The sequence below is a fragment of the Limulus polyphemus genome, unplaced genomic scaffold (assembly GCF_000517525.1).
Source record: "Limulus polyphemus unplaced genomic scaffold, Limulus_polyphemus-2.1.2 Scaffold254, whole genome shotgun sequence".
Taxonomy (NCBI): domain Eukaryota; kingdom Metazoa; phylum Arthropoda; class Merostomata; order Xiphosura; family Limulidae; genus Limulus; species Limulus polyphemus.
The window spans coordinates 142,276-163,119 of NW_013665864.1; the positions used below are offsets into that span (position 1 = coordinate 142,276).

At 31.7% G+C, this 20,844-nt stretch overlaps 1 protein-coding gene across 2 annotated transcripts in view; it reads right to left on the minus strand.

Annotated features, from left to right (window-relative positions):
• The window catches only part of LOC106478847 (protein draper-like), an 80,925-nt gene that overhangs the window by 12,789 nt on the left and 47,292 nt on the right, over window positions 1-20,844 (minus strand). For both annotated transcript variants that reach the window (XM_022382506.1, XM_013939420.2), the window contains exons 13-20: window positions 19,882-20,064; window positions 18,973-19,085; window positions 18,359-18,522; window positions 17,133-17,241; window positions 6,825-6,971; window positions 5,023-5,157; window positions 2,719-2,847; window positions 1,550-1,678 (exon numbers count right to left, since the gene is read on the minus strand). In XM_022382506.1, coding sequence (XP_022238214.1) covers window positions 1,550-1,678; window positions 2,719-2,847; window positions 5,023-5,157; window positions 6,825-6,971; window positions 17,133-17,241; window positions 18,359-18,522; window positions 18,973-19,085; window positions 19,882-20,064 — 1,109 coding nt within the window. The remainder of the gene's footprint in view (window positions 1-1,549; window positions 1,679-2,718; window positions 2,848-5,022; window positions 5,158-6,824; window positions 6,972-17,132; window positions 17,242-18,358; window positions 18,523-18,972; window positions 19,086-19,881; window positions 20,065-20,844) is intronic.

Here is a 20,844-nt window from a genome sequence, read left to right on the forward strand (position 1 = left end):
TTATTATCAGATAAAAGTGCCTCTTAATGAAAACATTTTCTAATACCCTTTTGAAACATTTTATACTAGGTTTTAAAAAACCCACCACACTGTTTTATCCTCCTTTTTGTAATAATTTTGTTCAAGTTTTAGACACGCTTATTAATTTAAACATATCACACATGAAATAATAAAAAAATAATTATATTAAAATAACACATATTAAATTTCCATAGCCTCTGTTAATTTCAATGGTTTAAAATTTTTCAAATTGCTTGTAGTCCTTGATTAAATAAATATATTTAACCTGTAATATAATTCAGTAGATTTAGGTTTATTTTCTTACTATTTTATTTCAAGGTTGAAATACATTACTGAACTGCTAAATAGCTTGTTTTAACTAAGACTGTAATAGTAAATGAATTATCTACAGTGATTTTGACCACATTTTTCCAGTTGTGATGGAGTATTTTATGTAAGGCTAAAATTAGTTATTTGTTGTCTCTCTCTTTGCAGTCAGCTGCCAAACTGCCTGGCACAGGTACATTTGTAGGTCCAGAAATGTAACCAGCACATAAAACTTGTCTGATTGGACAGGTATTTACCTTATTTGACCTGCCAATATTGATAAAACATTCACTAAATGTTATAGTATGAGCAGTTATTTACTGTAAACCTAATGTTAACTTATTTCAAGTTAAGGGATTACAATATTATTATACTTTATCACAAATATTATTCATGATGTTTGTTTGCTTTCATATCATCAGCAACAATAAATTTGCCAATTTCCATTTCAAAAATTTTTCACACAGCTACTAATATACACATTTTATAAAACATATATAGGATATAAGTCATAGTCATGTAACTGCCATTATGAAAATAGGTCACTAATCAGCTGGTTTATAGTATGAATACATTTAACATCTGGTGTTTCTGCAACAAAAATAAACAGTTTATAATTGTTTATGTGAAGAAAAGTGAATATTAACAATGTATTATTCTTTAGAAATTATTAAGAGACCTGTTTGTAAATTCTTAGATAAACTAAACTATAATAAAATTTTGAGTTTAAAAGTAGTTTTGCTTTTAAAAAGAGGTATTGCTCTACTATTAGAAGCACACACAAAAAATAATACGAATTTAAGTTTGTAAAGCAAAGTTTAGATAATCTGTGGTGAATATTATAAATTCAAGTTGATAAATACATATGATGCTGAGTAATAAACAATCTTAATTCATAATACTACTAATATCACAAACTATGTATGAATTTCAAAATTATTCATGTTTAATTTACAATTAATAATTAAAATGATGTTTAAAAACGTTTTATTGATTAGCATATGAAACACTCAACAAAGTGATATTTTGTGCTTGATATTATGAAATCAGAATGTAAAAAATATGGTTAGAAAATTCAGAATCAATTGAAAAACATTATTTGTCATATTGAAATTTCTTAAATTCAATTTTAAAAAGGCTAAGAACTGATGATAGTTTTAATATTAAATGTTATTTTGTATGGGCTAACATAATCTGACAGTAATGCGCACTTACAACTTACCACTTAAACAATTAAATCCCATCCATCCTGGAGAACACAAGCAGTGCCCATCACTAGCACGGCACCTACCATTATGCTGACAAGTACACTTCTGAGTGCAATTAAATCCAAATGTTCCAGATGGACAGGCTGTAAGAATAACAAAAATCATATAAATAAATCATCATGAATAACACTAAAAACTACTTTTCTACTAGATGAGATTTCTCAGAATGTCAGGACAATACAAGGGAATTATTGGAATGTCCAAGAAAAATATTAAAAAAGGGTCAAAACGTGTTGGGCATTATCTATGTTATCATACTGCACATTTATATAAATCTAAGAACAAAGTTTAGTTGTAATATTGTTCTTTCATTGATTGGGTTGTATTAAATTACTTTATGAAAATAATTTGAAGTCCAGTTCATGTAATATCAAATTAGTTTATTTCTTCCTTAACATTTTGACAAGCTGCTTTGACTTTTACACTGTTGTAACTTGTAGGTCAAAGTTTACAAATGATTTTTAAATGGAAATACCTTGCTAATGGTGTCATAAATAACTTAATAAACTGAATTGGATAATTTCATGACTAATTGATTGTGTAACTGAATATAAATGATAACTAACATGGATCCAAATACCTTACTGAATGATTCATTCTTGTTTATTTAAATGACTAGCCCACACGTATTTATATCTCATATTTCACTTTTAGATACTCCTTGAAGTAATTACGTTTCATGATATCAAATTTAGAACTATATAGGATTTCTAGGTCTACTTTTATAAACCTTTCGATCTTAACATCATGCACCCTCTAGTTAACATCTAAATCAAAACATTGAAAACAACAGTATATACAGACAAGAAATATTCTTTTCGAAGCCATATGATTTTCCCCCTCCTATATAAACCAAGCACCATAGAAATAAATATGTATTTGTTTCATGTGTTTGTTTGGTCTAAGATTTTTAAAGAAAAAGAATGTTGTTTTATATGTTGAATGTAAATTGCTAGAAATACAAATATGTATATAAAATAATATTAGTACACAGTTCCATGATCCTTCTCTACTAGTTTCATTCATGTACGCTAATGATAAAAAAAAAAAGTGTTTTATTCATTTATAATTTTCATTTATAGTGTTTAAGAGATAACCAATATAAAAAGCTCATGTTACTCACGTGTTGAACAATCTATTCCTTTCCATCCAAAGTGACAGAGGCATTCACCTGTGATTGGATCACACTCTCCTTTATTGTTGCAGTGACACCTTTCCTTACATTGAGACCCCCACCAATGTTCAGGACATGCTGTTGGCAAAAAAGTATACATTAATTTATACATTAAAGAGAAATATTTCCTAATTTAAACACACTTTTTTCACAAATAAACAATAATATGAACACAATACTTAATAGAAAAAAAGATATTAAAGAAATATTGCAACTCTCCAACATAAGAATATCGGACATGATTATTAGATAAAATATATATTGAAAATTTTACTATAATGCATTATATTTTCTAGTATCTATGAGGAAAAATTAAATTTCTTTTACTTTGATTAAAACCCTAATTAACATATGGGTATTACAAAGTTTTTGTTTTATATACCTGCCCTTCCTGTTTAAAGACCTGAAAGGTAAAAGAATTATAAACAATCAGTTACTCTATTTCTAGTGCATCGAAAATTATTTGATGGTCTACGTATAAAAACAACGATGAGAGAGTTAATTTAAGTGTATTTAATCTCTGCTTTCTAGTCAATTTAAACTATAAATTTTACATTTAATAATTGAATAGTTAAAGATGTTCAATGACTCAGCAACTTAAAATATTGTACAACTTAAGCAAAAACTCTTACTTGCTAAAAATATTCTCTTTTCAACATCTTGTATTACTCATCTATTAGGTATCGATAATTGTTGTGGTTACTTTATAAGTGTACATTATAAATACATTTGTTGTCATCAGTGAATGACAATCAGGACAGGAATATTTTATATTTTAAAGATTAATTAAATTACAATAGACTATTTGTGTTTTTTTTTTTTTTACTAGAATAAAATTTCACCTATGACCACTCTTACTTGCTCACTGTTTCGGGAAAATTACAGAAAAACAAACAAACTATATCAACAATCAGAAAAACAGTGGTTTAAAAGATAAAAACACAATAATATAAGCTACAGAACATTTTTGTTTAATTCTTTTACTGTACTGTGTTATAATGCCTATATTATGATATCTGATTGTATGTAATGATGTACAATTGAATCTACAGCATATATTAACCTTCTTCCCTGTATCCTCACATAGATGTAGTTTTTATTGGCTATGCACATAATGCCTTCCAAGGGAATTCCCACGTTTTCTAATAATTATGTGTTATATAGTACACTTAGTCATGTGACTACTACAAATCGTCAATAAGATTATATGCTCTTGTTACAGAAAATTCTTTGATAAATCCTGTGGATTCTCCAACAATTTGCTGCTTTTACTTCTGCCGCTGTATATTATTCTTATCTGTTATAAACTTGAGTAAAAAAAAAGAGGGGGGGGGGAATAATGCTTTCACTTGTATAAAGGAATTCTTTCTCTATCATCCCAGAAAAATCAAAACAATGAATGTTGGAGAAACCCCATGATTTATTCTAAATAAGTTTTGAATACTAGATGCCTATGAAGTGTGTCAACATGTGTATTTAACAATGAATGAATTATATAACTAAGAGCAGTAGGCCTAAAAATGGCATGCACATTATTTTTCAGTGCCATTAAAAGATCGATGAATGTGACATTAGATATCACAAAACAAAGGATTCTATTGTGAAATCATAAACAACTTTTTCTAGTGGCTTCAAAGCTATATAACAAAAATTGCAATATTATAATGTTCCAAACAGAAAATAAATACTACTGCCATAGTGAAGGGCTAATATTGACTTTACTAATATTCTACACATTTAAGCCCACTGAAAATTATTTTACTGAGAGGCAATCTAGAAAATCACATATAGTATATTATAAACTTAATTGCAAGTTCACAGTCTTTGGAATTTCTTGGCTCACAAACCAGAATTTCAGTTTAGGGAAGCAACATAATAAAAGTTAGCATCAGGGGTCTCTATGTTTCAATTTACTATTTAAAAATCAGTCCATTTTTGAAATTTGTATACCACAACGTGTTTAAATAATAGTAACATACGTTTTAAACAGTCCCATTTATAATCAGCAGTTCCAGTTCAAGTATTAAATAAATATTAAGATACCATAATTTAGAGGTACATCTTAAGATAATTACTTATGAAATATTAATTTCGTATATTTTTAAAGTTTACTAAAATTAAAGGTACAGTCCTCTTATTTACATGTTCATTATCTTGGCTTCTTGAATAGCTTGTTTTCCAATTTATCATCCTTGTGTAACAGTACAACTCTATAATTTAAAAGCTACATCAGTTGATCACATGTATACTTACAGTTCATACAGAGGTGTCCTGTGTAACCTAACTGACAAGAGCAACTACCTGTTACATGATGACAGGTATGTTCGCTATGTTTACATTCTGGACAGCTTTCCATACATTTGTGACCAAAATATCCTGGTGGGCATACTTAAAAGAAAAATAAAGAAATTTCCTTTAGAATAAGTTAAGATGTGCAAATTATAATTTAAAAACATTATTCGTGTAAAATGTTGAAATATAAATAAAGTGCAGAGCATTACAGATACTGAGTGAAAAGGGTAACTATACAAAAGAAAAACAAAATGATAGACAGAAAACTAATACTCAAATATATGAATCTAAACCTTTTTTTACCACTTTCTATACACATTCCTTCGAGTATCTTACTAACTCTTTATTCTTTAACAATTAATGAGACCAAGATGCTTTTGGTACCAAAAGGAATTGTCCATACATATGCAAACATGAAAAGACATCCAATCAACTAACATATCATTCTAAGAACCCATGAGTGAAAGCAAAAGACAATATATTACACTATGTAAATCACACCATATCCAGTGTTGATGAAGTCTTTTGCCAAATATGGGACTCATCAGGCTGGTTGGAATAGGACAGACAAGACACTATATATATGATCATTATCAGTTTACATGAACAATGAATGTTAAGTCTGAACCAAATTAAGCAAGTGAATTGTAATTATTATTAACTTTATTTAAGTCAGCTTACAAGTCAGATCTTTTAGGGTAATAATTAATAACACAACATCGTTTACTTTATTTTAAACTTATTACTGACTGTATATTTATCTATTCATATTTATTATTATTAATTTTACTATCATTTACAAGAACTGACGAACCAGTCATCTATTCTTCTTGTTCCTGAAGCGGGTCAAGCAACCAGTTAATAGAAAAAATCTACATTAGTAACTCTAAGAATTCATGTGTGAAAGCAAAAGAGAAATGTTATTTCAAGCCTTTAATCGATTACCATAGCTCATCAGGCCAGTTTCGATACAATATTAAAAGCAGTGGTCTAAGTGCTTTTTATATATATATTTTTTTTTTTTCATTGTCCACGAACAATAACTGCTATAATATTCTTTAGAAAATAAATAAATGGAGATAACAAAAGAGATAGTGTTTACCCACAGACATTACTTTGATTCCATTTTATCTTAAAAGTTAGATTTCAAACATAAAGATCAACCTAACAAGTTAACGCTGTAAGCCTCAAAACTATTGAAGAATTAAAAAAAAAACAGAGGACACCCTTGAAAAAGATTCTCTAACAAGCCTGACAGAATCATATCTGAAAAAAAGCATTATTTGGATAAAAGGAAGAAACACAACAAAGTTGGTGTTACAAAGACATCTATGTAAAGTTCCTAAAAGTGCATAACATCCAAAAATACACCAAGCAAGCAATACCAAGAAAAAGATGGTTATAGTCTTTGTATAAGAAGTTAGCATATAGAAACCATCCAAAGACAAGGTTAAGATGAAATATTCCACACACAAAAAAAAATCAAATGAAAATATCTTGAAGTTAGTCAGTTCATGAAGTTTTTTAAAAATATGCACAAGGCCATAAAGGTAAGTGGACTTTAGAAAAATTGCACAAAAACAAAAGACCATTTTACAAAACAATTAAAAGTTTAGCATGGATTATAGATGACTGTGTAAGGCACAAACATATTTTAAAAAAGAGGCAACAAAATATCTGAAACAATTATTTGTATTTAATGAACATACTTTTTCATATTATGCTTGTTAACATAAAATTCTGTAGAAATATGAAACACTCACTTTTATTACAGGTACTTCCAGTCCATCCATGAAGGCAAGAACAATTCCCTGTGCTAGTATCACAATAAGAGTTATTCTCACAGTTACATTTCTTGTTATATTTTGAATCTAAAATTGTTAGGTCATGTTGACTCTCACATCGAGCACCTGTCACATTAAGAAAAAGTTTTCATTCAAAATCAGTTTAATCCAACTAAAACACATTATTTTCCTTTGTTTTTTCAGTTTCTAGTACCACAGTTTTTCTCCTAATAACAAAACAAACTTAGTATTTTGTTTTCTCTTCCTATTTTTCTATTACGCATAGTTAAGCAGAGTTTAAACTTCAAATAAATAAAGGTACTATCATTAATAAAGTATTTCTCAATCTAATATCTCAGTGATAAATCTGTATAATGATATGACTGTGTTCTAATAAAAGACGTGCCCAAAGAGGAAATCACTTTAGCTGTAAACAAACTTCTTATTTACAATACTAAATAGGTATTACAGAATAACTACAAGATGGTTTAAAGCTTTAAAACATGGTGTATATTTACATAATTGTCACTGAATCAAATACAATTAGAAACAACTTACAGCCATGATCTCAAAAACATTTTAACATTAGAACTGCCAGGATTTCACTCATACCTAGAACCACCATACTGCTGTCATTTTGACTGCTACATATTACAGTGTCAGTTTTAAAATGAAAGACAAATTATTGGATACAACTCAAAGTTTTATTTTGGAACATCAAATCAAATGTATCTACAGCTGAAACACCATATTAAAATGAACAATTGCGCAAAAACAAAACACTTCAATAACTTGAATATTATAATAAAATAAACATATCAAAATAAACAATTTGGTAAGCAGGTATAAACAGCTATATGTACATACAAAACTTTAAATACAAACTAGAAAGTAAATTATTCTAAACAGTACATCTTCATAAAAAAAAAACTGAAAATAATTATACAACTCCTATTATAAACTAGTCTGAGTGACACAATCCACGCAGGTAAAACACTTTTTAACTTTCACTGTGCACTTACCTCACGTCTTTCACACAGGACACTCTTATCTGAAGTTCTGTTTTTATTGCATTTAGCTAACTGGCATTGTTTTCTTTTACATGTTTAACTGGATTCAGGCTGAGATGTTTGATGCTTTACAGTGTTCTCAAATGTGTTTCTGTCAAAGCTCTGAGGCTACATCAAGATGAAATCCCTCCTACTTATATTTTCTTCACTGCATTCCTTATACAAAACAAAAGAATTGATGGTGGCCACTGACAAGAACTAGCTTTTACTGAGTACTGGTGTTTCATCTGGTCTGGAACATCCACTCCATACATTATTTGGTTGTAGAAAAGCAGAGTCTCCAGTTTTTTCTTCTCAGTAGTGTCAATGCCAACTGACATGTGACTCTCAGCTGAGAATGCAAACGTTCTTCCTCAGCTTGCACTTGTAAACAGTCAATGTAGCAAAGTCACTGTGTTTCAAAATTGTACTGATGTACAGCCCTGGTTGTACATTTAGCACAGATGATGGAAGCTCTCTTTTTGATTTGTTCACTGTTTCAACAGGGCTGTTGTTTGTTTTTTCTGCAACTCTTTTGCCAATTCAAATCAAGTGAAAAAAATTGCCTGTAGTCATAATTCTCTGATCAGCTGGGTGAGTTTCATCTTTGTCAAGATAGGGGAAATCATTCAGAATGTATTCTGATGTAATGTTTACTGCAAGTCAAAACCTTATGCCAAGTTTGTTTGGTTAGTTTTCCATGTATTGTGTCCAGCAACACCGTGCTTTTATGGGAAAAGTTGCTCATCCACAAGAATGTTCTCTCTTCACTTGTAGCAGACAGTGCTGTTTTCAATATATCCATTCCAAATTTTGGATGCCATCGCAAATTTATCTGTTTGAGGTTGGGAATTTCTCATTGCTCTCAAGTCAAAATGCAAAAATCTCAATATTTCTTGAAATCGATTTCTTGGCATTGTCTCTGTAAAAAAAAAGGAATTCCCCAATGTGCAGACCAAAAGCTCTTCAGGTAAATTCTTTGACCACCATATGCCCTACAAACAAATAGAAGTGTAATAAAATGCTTATAATTTCCCCAGAGATATTTTCCATGTATAATCCTTTTGCATCCTATGCACCTCTGCTTCAGTACATCATTGGATGTAATATAGCATATGAATCAATAAGTGATAAGCACTGAGAGGTCTATCAATGTTGCATTTTGAATACTGTGTAGGACCTGGATTTTCTGTTAAAACGTTTTGTGCAGCTCATCTTCCTGCAGATTCAACAGTAAGATTCATAACTACCCAAATTGTTCCATCTTTCCCAATCTTCTATATGCCAGTTCACACTGGTGTTGCAGTGGAAGTTGCTGTGGCTGTTACTGTACTGGGTGAAGTGGCTGGCACAGCTGGAGCACCTGCAGCAGGAGATGACACTGGGAAAAGGGAAGGGGGAGAAATGGCATAAAAGAACAGTTGCCCTCACAAGCCACAAATGTCTTGGGAAGGAAGCTACAATCCATATAAAGGAGAACATAGGTGTGGCAGTAAATAATACATGAAATATTGATGGAGATGATGTCTGACCTTAGACGACCACAAACCAAAAGGAGTAGGAGAGTTTGAGGGATAAATGGTAAAAGAAACAGGTGGCCAAGGGTACAAAATGAGGACGGGTAAGTGTGTAGAGAACAAAATTAGTATCTCAATTTGGTAAAATTGTAGGGTGAGGAGGTGACTGATCTGGAAGGAATGTAACAGAAGGGAAGGGAAAACACTGTACAATATCTGGTAAAATGGAAGGTATTGAACAAAGCTGCTCAATATCTTTCTATGACAGATATTGAGAAGTTATGATGAAACAGTCAGGTACAATTCTGAGACATAAGGTGTGGTGCAGTGACCAATGGAGAAACATCCGTCACTGTCCCTGGTAAACCATGAGTGAGGAAGGGTGAACTGAATGGGACAAAAATGAAACCATATATGTGGAGAGTCCGGATCCCCTTGTAAAGTACCAGACAAAAGCCACACATGAAATCATAAGTGTGGGAAAGGCAGGAAGAAAAACCAGTGACAGGTTGACAGAGGAGGGATTATAAAAGATAAAAAGATAATGAAGGCATCATTTGGAAGAGGATAAGAACCAGGAACCAGAGCTGTGATAGCCAGAAAAGTGCTATCAGAAGTACTTGACATGGAGTGGGCTGGATGATGGAAATCACCTTGGGTAGGAGACAAATCAGTGGGTAGGCATATAGGTATAGGTTGGTCTAGTGCAGTTCGAAAGCATCTACAGCCAAAGCGCGGGGACTATGTACTGAGGATGAGAATAGGGATAATTGGTGGTGTGATATGTGGTTAAGCATCCAACTGAGAAGTATCACATTGTGTGCAGAGCCACAAGAAAACCTGAGGGTCTAGGGACCACTCCATGGGGAAGACCTGTTTGGGATGAGAAAGACAACCCCTGACCAGATTGAATGCACCCGGAACATGACACACAATGAGGCATGAGTAAAAAACATGGGTCTAAAAGAGTAGTTATAATGTTTGGAAACAGAGCAAGTGTGAATGAGTGCCACCCTATTGATTGACGTACGAGACAACTATCAGATTGTTGGAATTGATCCTGACCAATGTGCCTCATACAGAGGGATGGAAATGATCCAAAGCCTGATGGATGGCCAGTAGTTCCAAGATGTTGATATGCATGGTTTTCTCGACAGAAGACCAATGACATGAAACCTCCTGATGCTCCAAACACACCCCAACCCGTGAGTGATGCATCTATGAACAGGTGCAACTCGGGATGAGGAGGTGGAAGAGAAATACTTGCTGTGATGTTGTCTCTGTTTATCAACCATGTGAAAAAGATTAGGAGGGAATGTAGAAGATGAATAATGGAGTCTACTGGTCATGCAGCATTCATGGCAGGGTGTGCATATGAGCATGACCTAAGGATATAAGAACTACCATGGAAGCCAACTTCCCCTCAAGAGAAAGAACCTTGCAAGAAGTTAGTGTTGGAGAGATTAGGGCCTTGGTCACTAAAAACTCCCTTGACCATAGAAAAGAAGTAGCAGGCTGGGCCCAAATTAGGGAGTAGTTGAAAAAGACTCTTAAGTGGACAAGATATTGGGTAGGTGAAAGTAGGGACTTCTCCACTTTCATAATCCAACCTACACAAGGTGCTTCTATCAGAGGCAACTGTGTGTATGTGTGTTCATGTGCTATTGATTTGGATGGAGCCAGTTCATCCAGAGAATGACGAAAACATAAGCCCTGGGCACAGAGTAGTCGAGCTAAGACCCTGACTACTCAACAAAACACATAAGGTGCTGTGACCAGCCCAAAGGGCAGCACACAAAACTGGTAAACCCAACCTTTGAGGACAACCAAAGGTTCTGTTTGGAAAGTGGGGCAACAGGGATGTGGTGGTAAGCATTTTAGATGTCTACCTTGGTCATCCACAGACCTGGAGTGAAAGCCCACAATAGTGTGAGAAAAAAACAAAAAATTCCATGCTGAAATGGGTAAGGTCTATGAAACAGTTCAGCCAAGTCAAATCTATCACCAGACAACAGTCCTTGAATTACCTGGGAACTACTAACAGCCTGGAGAGGTGTAAGTAAGTGGTATGGGAAAGAGGGGCAGGTGAAGGCTTAGATAACCCAGAAACTAAAGAAGAAATAGTGGAATGTTGTTGTACAGACTCCATCTGCAACTCCAGGAATTCAGGAATGTTTCCAAAATGAAATCCGCATAAAAATGGTGACCTTTTAAGGTCACACAGATAGATAGTAGGTAGGCACATCTGAGACAAAAGTGCATCCTTACCCAGGAGATCCCAGCAGCAGAGAAGTCATGTATGGAGGGAAAAGAACTGAAGAGGATAAATTCAACAATGTGGAAAATATGAGGGTGCAAGTCTCCACTGAAAACCCTACAGGGGATCAGGGGGATAGCCTTGGCCAAGAGGTGCATGATAGACAGGTACTGAAAAAAAGAAGTAACGGTCAGACTGAGTCTGGAATACTGGGCCTGGGAGAGCCTAAACAGAGAATCAGAAAAAACAAAGCAAAAACAAAATCAACTGCAAAGTTAAAAACACAAGCAAAATTTTGTAACTTCTGAACATGACTGTGCCTAAATGAAAAGTAAAGGTTAGGCTGAGTGGTATAGAGGAAATAACCTGCATCAGGAGAGTGTGTCATGTTCCTGTTGGTGGGGGTTGCCGCATGCTTACTTGCATGCAAAAATGCAATAGAACCATGTTGAACATGGGGTATGTGGGAGTTTCAAGACTAGTCACAAGTGAAAAAATATTTGAATATAGAGGGAAGCACTGAACGAGAGAAGCTATTATATGTGAGGAGATAGATACTGTTTTGGAAATTCTATTTTATATGCATACTAATATTTCATATTATAAACTGCATATTAGAATTTAAAATAAAAATAATTTCTGAGATCAAACTATCATTACTAAGAATTTGACATAGACTTCTATCATTACAGAAGAGAGAAGACATTGAGAAGTTAAGCTCTTATAGATTTTTGAAAATTATTTAATGTTAATATTATCATTTGTTGTAATTTGGATTAAATAACAAAATAATAACTGGATTTAGTAATATTGGTAAATAAAAGTAAGATGATCAAAGTTTTAACTTAGAGTTTAGTGATGTAAATTGTACTACAATGTAAAATTAATCTTAGGAAGTGTAATGGTATTTAGGCTTAACTATAATTCAACTTACTGGTAAATTGTAAAACAGGTTAATATATTGTTTTATTAAATAAATACAATCTAAAGACTAGTTTCTTGTCTCCCTGTGTTTTAAGGATTAATTTGTTTACTTAACTTAGATCCATTAGTTTAAATTCAGCTTATAGTTATAGGTAGGTTATAATATAAATCAGGCTAAATACATTGTATTATTAACATTACGTACACATCAAAGTAAAGACTAGTTACTGTCACTTCTAATAAAGTTATATTTCTAAGTTCTATATAATTGAAGATAAACATAATTACTTTAGTGTGAAGACAAAGTAGTTATATAAAAAAAAAACTAATACAATTGGTTCTTAAATGTTAGGATCAACAGAAACAGTGTTGACAATAGGCAACTGGTATTTGGTATTGAGTATTTATTTCCAGACTATAAGTATAAATACAATGGTTAGGACTAGTGTAGGAATTAAGCATTCACAGTTTGTTAGGTGTAATGGGTGCAATGAGTGGGTTTTATATGGGAACTTGAGACTGGCATGTACTTTTAAGGAAGCTAGTAGTGAAGATGTGCAACTTGTATGTAGAATTTGTAGGTTGGAGGAGAAGTTGGAGGCTACCATAATTAAAGTAGAGGCAACAGATAAAGAGAAGTGCAAACTGTGGGAAATGGCAGCATGATCTGATAAGGAGCTTAAACTTTTACATGCAAGAAATACAACAGCTAACAATGACTTTCAGAAGAAAAAAAAAAAAGAGAGTACCATTAAGGTTAAAACTAATGCATTTAATTGTAATGAGCCTATTCTATTGGACAACAGATTTCAGCCCTTAGCTTCTGCATACAAGGAACTATTGGAAGGAAGGAAAACAAAAGGGACAGAGAAGGATGATAAACTTAAGGAGGGTATAGTTACAGGCAATTCCTTGATAAGGCATGTGGATAGAATAGTCTGTGGGGTAAATAGGGAGAAAAGAATTAGCTTATGCTACCCAAGTGGGGGATATAACTGACAGAGCAGGAAATACAATAAAGAAAGCTAGCAAAGATGTAGTTTTTGTTGTGCGTGTAGGGCTAATGATGTAGGAAAAGGTAAGTCAGAGGAGCTAATCAATAAGTACAAGGGGCTGATAAAGTCATTTAAAGAAAAAGGCCATAACTTAATTGTGTCAGGGATACTGCTAAGTATTACTTGTGGGGATGAAATTATGAGTAGGTCACTAGGACTAAATGCTAGGCTTAGGAGGAGCAGATAGACTGGTTGGACTTGCGGGTTCAGTTCAATGGAAGAAGGGAGCTTTTTAGAATGGATGGTTTACATTTAAATAGAATAGGGGCTGGCTTGTTTGCTAGGACTATTAACTCAGCTATAAGGAAGGTTTTAAACTGGTACTAGACATTGGTGAGGGCCAGAATAAACTAAGTGCTAAAAAAATTAGAGGCAAAGAAATGTGAACATACGAAATGAGTATAGAACTAGTTATACAGGTCAGCTTAATTGTTACTATTGTAATGCTAGAAGTATAAGAAATAAAGTAGATGATTTTAGAGCACTGGTAGGAATGTAGGATTGTGAAATAATGGGAATAATTCAAAAATGATTATACGTAGATATTCTGATGACATAAATATCTTTGAAATACAGGGTTACAGGCTATTTAATAGGGATAGAGTACTAAAGAGAGGGGGGTGTGTGGCTTTATATGTCAAATGTCACATCCTGTTGAAGTTGAGGATGTCAAAGATAATGGGGAGGAGATTGAATCCATTTGGGTTTCTATTAGTGGATATAAAGGGAAAAGGCTAACAGTGAGAAGTTGTTACAGACTACCAGATGATACTGATGAAATTAGTGAAAAACTGTACAATGGGATTAAGATTTCAGCTGTTAATGAAGTCATAATTATGGGTGATTTTAATTTCAGACATATAGATTGGGAAATATGTCTCTCAAACCGTGAGAGAGAAAGGTTTCTAGAAACTGTTCAAGATGGCTTTCTTCACCAATTGGTCAAGGGACCTACTAGAAACAAAGCTATTTTAGGTTTATTTTTAACTTCAAATGTAGAAATGATCAAAAGAGTGGAAATTGGGGAACATCTGGGTGCAAGTGATCATTGCTTTATTAGGTTCAATGTTTTGGAGATAAGGAATAATATTTTGGTTACAAGTTTCAAAAAAGCAAAATTTAAAAAAAAAGTGACAAGAATTATCTGTTGGGAATTGGAAAGCTGAGGTATTTGGAGACACTGATCAGATGTGGAAATTTTTAAAGATTCCAAGTAAACATATTCCTTATAGAAAGAAAAGGGTAGCTGCAAGTGCAAAGCCAGGTTGGCTCCTAATTGAATATCAAACACGGTTTTTAGTAAAACTATATTTTATCTGCTATTTTCTCTACCCTAACTCTATATAGGGTTGGTAAATTTTACCAAACCCATAACCACCATAAAAAACACCAGGAAATAAATCTAAATTACCCTTTATTCTTTCTAGAATGACTTCATATGCAACAGGAAACTACATCTGTTTATCCTAAATATATTAAATCTCATAACAGTATACATCTGTTTATACTTGTGTTACTGTCTTTTGAACCATGTCTAACTGACAATCCTGTCACAGGAGTTGTAAAGCACTCAGTGAATGTGTAGCTCTGTGTTGAATGATATAACACATGAGCCGCTTGCAAGCACACCTCATCAAATGATTTTTTTTCATCACCTTACATAATCTATCCTAACAAGTTTCTAATTTTTACACCTTAGTTACTCTTATAACAATATATAAACAAACACATAAAAAAACAAGAGCTATAGTACTTACATGTGATTTCATTTTTTGTTGTCAGCTGTTGATGAAATTTAAGCCTACTTTTTTATTATGACAGTATTAGTGTACTAAATAATTTTTATTTACATGAATAATGCATCTGAGAGCACAAAGCAAACAATGTCCTATAACTATTATCATTTAACTGAATTTCTAATTGACACAAGATGGGCTTTAGTTCACTTAGCTGCTTGATCTGAACACTATGAGATAAAGTTTCAAATTGAAGAAAAAACTGACAATACTCTGTACTGAAAAAAATGTAGCATTATACATCATTGAATAGATTAAAACTTTACCTTTCTATTGGTTATAAATGATATAGTATAAAATGCCAGAGACAGGATGTGAGAGAGAATGTTACAAGTGGGTCTAATTTTTCTAGTTTATGACACCATAAACAAATAAAATTAAAGACTATAAAAATTAGTATTTGTCTTAGTAATATCTATATTATACTGAGTAATTTATGTTAAATTCCATATTTCATAGATGGGTGGTAAAAAAATTAGAGAAGAGGATGACCTTTAGAACAAATGTCATGATTCTCATACTAGGAGAGATTGAGGATTTTTAAAAATATTTCCATATAAAAATAATAACTTGTATATAATAATATAATATATATATATATACATAATATAATTATAAGTTTATAATAATAAAATTTGACTTGGTACCTGTTTTGATGCCAAGTTTATTTGTATACATTAACATTAGAGTAATTTAATTAAGTTTTGAATATAACTGTAAAAGGTCATGACATGCACACTTTGACCTACCCATTGTGGGAAAGTTAGGTTGAATTATCAATAAAATTTTAATTTTTTAATTTGATTACCTACATTTATTTCTGCTTTTTCAAGTACCCCAGATAATATATATGTGTGTGTGTATATATATATATGTATGTATATAAACAGTAAATTAATAGATTTTAATAATTAATATGTAAAAATATTTTAAAATTAAAGTGGACAAATTAGTTTTGGTATGGTATTTATTGGAAAAAATAACATTCCAAAACTGCTGAAGTATTGTAATTTGAACATAAACATTTAAATACATAGCAAACAGTTTTTCTTTAAACTGTACTGTGAATATCAAAAAGCAATGAAGAACCTACTGAGTGTACAATATAAAAACTATATGAACGATCAACATGGTGCAACCAAAAAAATATTTTTTTTTACACAAAAGAGAATGAATTTGTGATAAAAAGAACAGCTGGGTAGAATCTCATCAAGCTAAAACTTGCAGTGGGATGAAACTTATTGTACAGGGTGAATTAGGGTTTTTAAGACTTGAAACTGTGAGAAAGGTTTATTTTCAATATTCCTATTAGTCATATACACGTAACGAAATTTATTACATTTAACTTTGGAAATGAGTTATTGACAATTTGACAGTGAAGACACTGGATTGTAGTGAAGAATAAATTATAATCTGAATGAATTATGTCTGGCACAAATAATATATAATATATAACACTAAATAAAATTGAATATATATATTTGCAATGCATTGTTTTTACTATTATATTTAACCAGAAGCATTTCAATTTTAAATTTAAATGTTATTTTACCAAAACAAACACATCTTCCACACTAAACAATTTAATTTTAAAATGTGTTTTAAAATATTGTTTAGGATTATTAAGATTCCTAAAGGGTACATGAAATGGCTCCAAATACATATAACTTCACAATTAAATACACCTACCTGTCCATGGTGGCAAACAATGACATGTTCCAGTTCTGTGGTCACAGCTTGAGATATGACTTAGTTCACAGTCACAAGAACTCGTACAATTGAATCCAAAATAGCCTTGCTGAAAGTTCAACATATATTGTACATATTTTAGGAAATACTATGTTTAATCACATAGGTCATTTTTAGCTTTATACCAATTTAACCAACTGTAAATAAAACAGAACCTTGGTAGTTAAAACTGAACATTATTTGTTTACAGTAGGAAAAAAAAGTAATGAATGTGGTGACGTTAAATGCCTAAACTATTACAGCTGAAGAGATCTGTACTTAATAAAAGTCCTCCAAGATAGTGGTTTTTAAAACACAAAACTCATATTTGTACACATACTGGATTAACATTCTTAATCAATCAAGAAAAACTTGTAAACATTTCAAATCCAATGTGTTTTTTCTGCATTTACTAAGCCTAATGTGCTTCAATGAATTCTTTTGTTGTTCACACAAACAATATTTTAGAAAAACTTTTGGATTTTATAGGTGCAGCTGAAGAATTCTGCTACTGGGCAGGAACTTATGGTAAACAACAACAAAAAATGCTGTTCTATATGCTCATGGTTTACAGTCAATAAAGGACTAACAAGAGATGGGATAAAACATTTGAAATCAAACATGATTCTATCACATCTGTTAGGTTTGATGCTTGGTATATTCTGTTGATTGATTAGCAACAAGAGTATCAGTCAGTAGTAAAATGTCTCAAATATGTTTACTCTTATGAAATCATCTTATAAACAAACCCATAGAGGTTTGTATGGAGTGGTAACAACTATCAAACTTCTTTTTTTACTGAAGTGAATATATTAACTTCAATTGGTTATAACTAATTTATTACTCAAGACTGATACTGTAAGGTTAAACAAAAAAAACTTCTACCATGAATGTACCTTAATTAACCATGGTAATTATCATATTGGATTTTTTTGCATTAACAGAAGGTAAATACTGTGAGTAGTAATGGCAATTTTTGTTTTAGCCAGTTTACATATAACTATAATATGCCTTTCTGACAGAAATTAATAAAATCATTTATATTTCCTTTCATTTTTCTTAAAAATCACTAGCTTTAAACATAAGACTTTTTCAAAAGAGTTAGGTTTGTGAGTTTTGAAATTTTATATGAGCATATGTTATGGAACAGCAGAATAAACACAAACAACATTATTGAACTAACTGACCTTGCACTTCTGTTCACATGTTATTCCTGTATATCCAGCTTTGCAAAAACAAGCTCCTGTAACAGGATCACATGCTGCACCATTTTTACACCTGCATTTTTGTTTGCAGTCTTGACCATAATGACTTTCTGGACATGATCTATCACATTTCAACCCAGTTTTTCCTAGACAAATTGAGTACATCATACCATACTATTTAACTTTAAGCTTATTATGTTGTGCTCAAATCAAAGAAGAGAAATGATTCACAATAAATTTAAAAGAAATGTATTTAGAAAATCTTCTCTTGGATAATAAGCATGATGCTTTAGACTCTTTTCCTACTCTTAAAAGCAGCATATGGCTCTAGTCAATAAAAAATATTAACTGAGATCTCAAAATATTTATCAAGTGAGCTAATTTCACAATAGTAGTTCACAAGAATCCGAGAAGACACATGTTAAAACTTGAGTGATATCCATTCATTATTTCTTCAGTTAAACTAAAAAAAAATAATTAACTAAAACATATGACAATGTTTGAGCCTATCAAGAATTAAATCAAGCAGATACAGTTTTTCTCCCCTATAAAAATATCTCATTACAAAACAAATCATATTCTATAAACTAAGTCACCTAATGGGCAGGTACATTGTCCAGTAACATGAGAACAGTTACTATCATTGCTACAAATACAGTCTTGTTCACAGTCTACTCCATATTTTCCTTTTGGGCATGGTTCCCCACAACTAGATGTTTAAAACAAAGGAAATTGTAAGATAATTATATTTGTACATAAAAAATGAATTAGTTTCAAGTTCTACCAACAATATACAAAAACAATTGAAAATGATTTAAGCATTCAAAAATAAAGAATTTGATTTTTAAAACTGAAGTACTGATACCAAAATTTTGTATAGCATCTTAACATTCAAGGTGTCTATGAAATTAGCTTAACTGTCTCTACACGTACTCGGTCAGTTTGACCAACCAGTACTCAACCTTTGTACTCAATTAAAGTCTTTATAGATTTAATACTTCTAACTTCCACTATAGTGTGTATATCTTCACAAAACTTGGCAGTCTTTCAGTTGACATTTTAAATCTTTCACATACAAAAAATCATATTTTTTTAGGGAAGTATTTTTAATAAAATAAAGATTTGTCCATTAATATATTGAGTATTTGTTTTGAATAGTGAAAATGTGCATCTATGTACTGGAATAACATTAAGTGAACTGATTTTATGCCATTCACTTCCAAAAAATACCACTATAAACCTCACAAAGCACAACATGTAAAGATTAAAGAATTCAATTTAAAAAAAAATATTGTAGCTAACACATACTATTATTATTTTAATTCTACAATATTTTCCAATACATGTGACATACACATGTAATACACTGTATATGTATATTTAACAATCAAGCAAATTTAGTTCAGCAGTTTAAAAAATAAAATAATTTTTAATACACAGAATGTTTTAAAACATGTTTGCATGAAAACAGCTGCTTTCTACAATCACCCTTGGTTTTGACTTACTCTGATCCAGTGTATCCAGGTCTACAACTACACTTTCCACTGACAGGATTGCAAGCTGCATCATTTTTACAATTACATCTCTCCAAACAACCTTTTCCATAGAATGGTGATGAACATGGTCGTTCACAAAGCTCTCCAGTCCACCCTGGTTTACATTCACATTTTCCTGTAGCTGGGTGGCAGCTAGCAGATATAAAGATTGACTATGTATAAAAATATACATAACATAGCAAAAACCTGCTACTTTACTTATAATAGTATAAAATCAAGAAAGAAAACTCGTACAACCAGCAATTACCTAGTCATAAGATTGAAAATATTATTCAGTGTGAGTTGACATCAATTTATTTCATTGAAAAATCTTTGAAGAAATTAAGAGTCTGAACCAATAAGGAATTTAGACAGCCTCTACTACTTCCATATTGGAAAAAAAAAGGTTGTGTAAATATGTGAATGAAAATTATACCCGAGAAGTTTTGCTCTTCATGTGGCATCTTATTGTAATGTGCCCTACTTTATTTTGTGCATTCCACTTGCAGAAGATACACCTTGGATTCAAATAATTCAACTACACAATTGGTCAGCTACACATATAAAAAGGTGAACTGAAAACACTTTTAGCATTTTCAGACAGATTTGTTTCCAACTTTAAAGGAACAAGATTAGTCTTTGTTTCTGCATCTTTTGTGGCCTGCTGATCATGTATGCCTTTTTTTTTAATTATTCAGTCAACCAAACAGTTTCTGGTTTGTTTCAAAGTAGTGCTTATTTTCATATTTTTAGTTAAATAGTTTTTACTTAATTAAAATACAGTTTACTTATTTACTTCACTCTCAGCTTAACACAACAAAACAGACCTACCACTTCAACGATCAGTCAACTTGTACTTCATTGTTCTATCTTCTATAAATAAAATATTTATTTCTCTATATTCATACAGTTACCTGATCTCCATAATAATTA